General features: G+C 36.6%; 1 protein-coding gene across 1 annotated transcript in view; it reads right to left on the bottom strand.

Annotated features, from left to right (window-relative positions):
* Nucleotides 1–2,766: 2,766 nt before the first annotated feature.
* SASS6 (SAS-6 centriolar assembly protein) overlaps nucleotides 2,767–5,491 on the bottom strand; it is a 29,864-nt gene continuing 27,139 nt past the window's right edge. Inside the window, exons 16-17 of the mRNA XM_077825037.1 lie at nucleotides 5,310–5,404; nucleotides 2,767–5,186 (exon numbers count right to left, since the gene is read on the bottom strand). Of these exons, the coding sequence (XP_077681163.1) occupies nucleotides 5,086–5,186; nucleotides 5,310–5,404 (196 nt within the window). The 3' untranslated portion in view covers nucleotides 2,767–5,085. The remainder of the gene's footprint in view (nucleotides 5,187–5,309; nucleotides 5,405–5,491) is intronic.

The following is a 5,491-nucleotide window of genomic DNA, read 5'->3' as shown; positions in this document are numbered from 1 at the left end:
TTTTTTAAGATGGTCTTTGACATCAATTTAAACCATATACAATCTATATGAATTCTGTAATGTGTCTTGTAGCCTGCTGAACATATTGTAGTCTTAATATTGCTTTCTTACTTCCTGTCAAGTTTTTGGGTTCCTTAGTGCTTTGAATGTAATTTGATTCAACAGACAAATACCAATTGTAGGTAAATTGTGTGAATATTTTACCCTTTTCATTCCTGCATACCTGTAACAGCTTATTTGTCCTTGTACTGCAAAATTTTCATGAAAAGCTTTCTTAATAGTGGTATTGTATTAAATCCAGAAGAAACTAAAATAACGGGCAATCCGTTGCCAAGTAGAGTGCTGCCTGGGACAACATTTTTAATCCTATTCCTGTCCTGTCCTGCAATACCCACTCCCATCCACAAAAACCTTAAATCCTGCAAGAGAGATTCCCCACTGTTACAAAAAAAAAGTCTTTATTTACATATATATATATATATATATAGCATTCAAAACAATTTTTCCTACTGCAGGGCTCTACCTTATTTAATTTAAACTTGAACTTGCCATATTGACATGAGCAAGCTGTTTATACCTTACGTCAGGTTTGCTCTAAACCTAAGCATGATGCACCTAGCCTGTGAATGATACTTACTCTGATAAATGTACAGCTGGCCCTCCCTGTGTTTTGGAAAAAGGAGTATGGCAGATACTGTAGTAATAAACTTTCTTCTGATAGAAGGTATTCATTCATTTGGATACAAGTTCCTAATTTTTCCATCAGGGAAGTGGGGGTGGGTAGGCTGTAACTCATATCACTTGCCATAGGAAACTTGTATATGGATATTTGAGGGGAATGACTGGGCCTACCTACTTTTATAAGTGAAGCATCAAATCAGGATGTAGTAAAAGATCCTGTCAGTTACATTTTGAATAAAAACAAGATAATCAGTATCTTTCCCCTGCAAAAAAGGGCAAACTAATACACAATACTAACCTCAAATGTTAGTATCAAAATTGTCAAAACTTACTCACCAACTAACTTTGGAGTGACTTAAAGTATGTTCAGTGAATGTTACTGGCACACCACTCTTTTCTTAATGTTTAATTTTCTCATTTTTGCACCCACCTTGCCATGTAACATGTAGTAAAAGAATGTTACTGAATAAAATTAAGTAAAAACCCTAATCTTAAACTAACTTGGTATTAACTCATTTACCATTGAATTAATGGGCCACATACCTGAAGCAGGCCACTTCTAATTAAAAGATGGACTTTACTCAGTATTTTTTTTCTTGGACTACAGCACTGCAAAAGGAGTTACCAGTAATTTTTGATATAAGAAAAAAGGTAGAAAGTATTGTCAAGCAGTAGCCTCTAACAATTAGGTTAGGTTAAACTTAGCTAAAAATTGTTGATGTCCTTGCCATGCTAGCAGATGATGTGAAGTTAACTTCATTATAAACCATTAAGTGTGATACAAAAGAATGGGGAAGGCAAAGTACAACAATCATCTTACAACACTTGAAAAATAGAACTGCATTTTAATGTTAGCATAAAGCAGAGTCCAGTCAGATGAAAAGAAATTGCTGTCTGATTCTAGTAATTACAATCTGTTATCTACTACACAGATGACTACTGTGTGAATAAAATTATCTCTCTGCTGTTGCCTGTATTCAGTATCCAAGTCTGCTTAAACCAGCTCTTCTTCCCTTTACTAAATGAATTACACATAGGGCCTGAGCTAGTATCACCTTTAGCTAGCAGTAGAATCAGAGCCACCTTCAGGAAAGGAAGGACATTGACAAAACAGCCAGGCATGTTATTACTTTGTCACCCTGTTAAAATGCCTGCCTCTTTTTAACATGGAGGAATCAATTTCAGTGATTACATTCCATCTGTGTACAAGTGATAGTACAGTCTTACACATAAATGATGAGAGTAGCTCTGGCCAAATGCAAATACATGGACTCAGGCTGTAGCACACCATCTAAGTTTGGCCTCTTTGGGTAACTTGTCAGCTGCATGATTGCCAAACCCCCTGCCCTCCAGGTTTTATGCATGTAGTTTAACCGTAGAAGTTCCTTCTACCTTTAAAAGAAAAAGCCACCAGTGTAATACTTTACTAATGTACCATTTTCTCACTTAAATTGCTACTAAGCTGCTTTGAGCATTTATTTTGTACAAGTAGCAACTATGCAGGCATCTTGCTTGTGGGTCTGAGGTAAGTGTTTTGGATATTTTAAAGTCTTAAGGACTGGAGCAAGATAATGTAAGAATTTCTGTCATTACCACACCCTTTCAAGTAAATACCACCAACAAACTGACAGTAAATTAATCTTGCTTAGCTGATGAGTGCTTAAGATATGGATTCTCAAACTTTCCCCATGCATTGTGTAGGGTACCTGGATGCTGGGCTGTGAATGCCACTGGGCAGCAAGGTGTCATACCATCTGAGTTCTTTTGTAGGATCTAGGCCCCATTCTTCAAGTTTCATACTGATTTCCAATACTACTGCATTATGTGAAAGTATATTTAGTCATTTTATAAAAATTTTCAGTTAGCTGTTCTGAGCAGCTTTTGTAAATCCTAAATTTTTGGACTAAGCAGCTTGATAAGTGGGCCATCAAGCTCTGTCTGGCAAAATGGTACCATTTCCTGGTCTGGACTGTAGTGAAATCATAACTTTGCTCTAATTCTCATTTTAAATATTTGAGTGTGTGAAACCACTCTCTCTAATATGTTTCCATTTAACTGTAAGTCCACTGTAGCTGAGCAGAAACATTTTTACTGAAACCATTTTAATATTTCCATTAACATGTACACTTCCAAAAGCAACTATACACACACAAAATACAAATTGATTATAAACAAATATACAAATTTTACACTCCAAAATGTTTGTTTACACAGACAGTAATGTGCAAAATTAGGGTGATTAGCCACTCAAACATGCCCATATAATTAAGGGAAAGAGAAGGAGTAGATTCTGATACAATTCAAGTGTAGGAGCTAGGGACATAAATTGAGTCCAAGATACTGGAAAATGCCCAACAACTGTCATTTTAAGTTGTCTAGTTTGAGATTAGAATATGGTTCATATAAATTGCAGGGAAAAATTTACTACTCAATTCCATGTAACTGGCTTCCTCAGTCTTCACTGGGACACTCAGGGGAAGAACACAGACTCAGGTTGTAGCATAATTTCACCAACGAACCCAAGTATTAAAATGTATCCAAACCTAAGTGGTAAGTACAGTTAAATTGACTTGATATGTTCTGTACACCACTGTAGTCACCCTTGAAGGCATCTTTGATTACAGCAGTAGAATATGAAATGGATTCCAGATGTTCTAATTAATGCTTCATAAAATTACTGGAACAAGACAGTTCAGATACTTGGTTGTAACTTCCAGTGTATTACAAACTAGCCCATTGTATGTGGAATCATCTGTCATGGTGAGAGAGAGACACACATACACACACAAAAATAACCAGGGGCTGTGACAAGATGTGAAATTTGTAGCCATAACTCACAGTTGTGCTTTCACTGAGGTAAATATTTAGGATCTCATTTTAAAGCAGCTAATTTAAATATCTGACTAGTGATCCACAAGATACAAATCTGCACACAAATATGTTCACATATGTAAAAGTAGTTGGTTTAAGAAAGCAATTTCCAAGCCAAAGAGAAAGAAACCACATGAAACCTACATTAAATAAATGTCCTGCAAACTTTTAATGCTAGGATGTGTCTCTGTAAGAACATGAGTGATCCCATAATGCTTCAACGCTTACATTTACAGAATTTAATATGCTTCAAGTTTAAGAAATTAGCATGAGTCCTAGGCCAGAAGCAAAGTGCTCACTCTTTCGCCCCTTACATTCTTGTAACTGAGCTTCTGAAGATGTGTCTATACTTACAGTTACAGGTTGTGATTATAGCTCAAGTAGACATCCCCAGTCCGCCAGTTTGGGTACTGGAGCAGTGAAGCTGCAGCAGGTGCTTCAGTGTGGGCTGTACAAACCTGCCCAGAACCCTGAGTAATTACTTGTGGAGCTAGTCCAGAGTGAAGCAGTTTCACTGCTGTCGTATTTGAGCTAGCTACATTAAAGCTAGTTCAGGTATGTCGACTTAAGACTGCAACCACATCCTGTGATCGCAGTATAGATGTACCCGACAGGAAACGGTGTTTCATAGGTGGCAGGCCAATAAAAGGATACTCCACATCCTGCTGCATGTTACAGAGATGAATGCCAGAGTGTATATTTCATCCACACATGGAGATAATATGCAAATAATGCAGATCCACACTGCCAAAATCCTGTATAAGGAGAATATAATACACCGCCTGGTCCTAGCTGACCTGGGTCATTACACTGGTATCCTGAAACAAGTGTTGATTTAGGGGCTAAGGAGCCCAGAGTAGTAAGTTCAAAATGCTATACAAACATGTCTTTCAGTATAAAAACCAAAAATTAGATTCAAACTCTAAACAGATGTAGGAATAACTTGGGAAAAGAAGTTTCCTATATCTGGAAACCGCCCAGCACAACTACCACTGACTTTAGAGATTGCTGAGGGTGCTATGCACCATCCAGGAGCAAGATCCTAAAGTAACAAGGTATTTTCAAGGAGAAACTCCAAGCAGGACTGAGTTTCAGCATAATGATAGAACTAATAGCAATATCATTAGTTTGTGGATTTTTGGCAGGGGAAAAGATTAAAATAGGTTGTTTACTACACAAACTCCTCTATGTGGGTCTTGTTGCTCAGTAACCATTTATAAACCTTTTAAAAGGCTTGGTCTCATTTTATGAATAATTATTTCTAAACATTTCCATGTGACTTACGTAGTTAATATTTTTCCCCTCCATATTTTACTTTTCTGGCTGGAATTGTATACTGAAATCTATGTAAATCCATTTGCTTTCTCCACAAAAGCCAAGGATTATACAAATGTATAGTAAAGTTAACTCATTTTCCACCGTTACTGTAACATTTTGATTGACATTTTAAGGGGTAATATTGTGTTTAGTATCTTAATTAAAAGCCATCCAAAATCTTCGATAGTTGGTAAAATAAAAGATTTCATTTAGTGATTATGTTGTTTGCAATCCAGGGAAGTAAGCAGAGGCTGCAGACTGTACTCCGGGTTTTGATGAAGTTAATGTTTTTGTTGATGTGGAGGATTTCGGATACTCTGCAAATGGGGGGGGAAAAAACTCTATTAACTTCTGGGGGGTATAAGTAGCACCTTCTTAAAGCAGAAAGAATTTTGAAATAAGAGATTTTTTTACTTTCATGGAACTACCGCCATTCCTACCTGAGGAGTTAAATGTATTTTGGCTGAGACCTCGTAAAGGAATGCTGTCTTCTCTTTTCTTTAAATACTTCAACTCCAATCCCAAGTTCTCACCACTAACCAAAAGAAAATAGAATCATGCTTAAAATAGGAAAATTTAACACTTCTTTGTTTACCTAATTTTGTAAGCTTGTGTTTTTAAT

This window comes from Eretmochelys imbricata, chromosome 8 (genome assembly GCF_965152235.1).
Source record: "Eretmochelys imbricata isolate rEreImb1 chromosome 8, rEreImb1.hap1, whole genome shotgun sequence".
NCBI lineage: Eukaryota > Metazoa > Chordata > Testudines > Cheloniidae > Eretmochelys > Eretmochelys imbricata.
The sequence above is the reverse complement of the archived record's forward strand: the minus strand, read 5'-3'. Positions and strand labels throughout refer to the sequence as shown.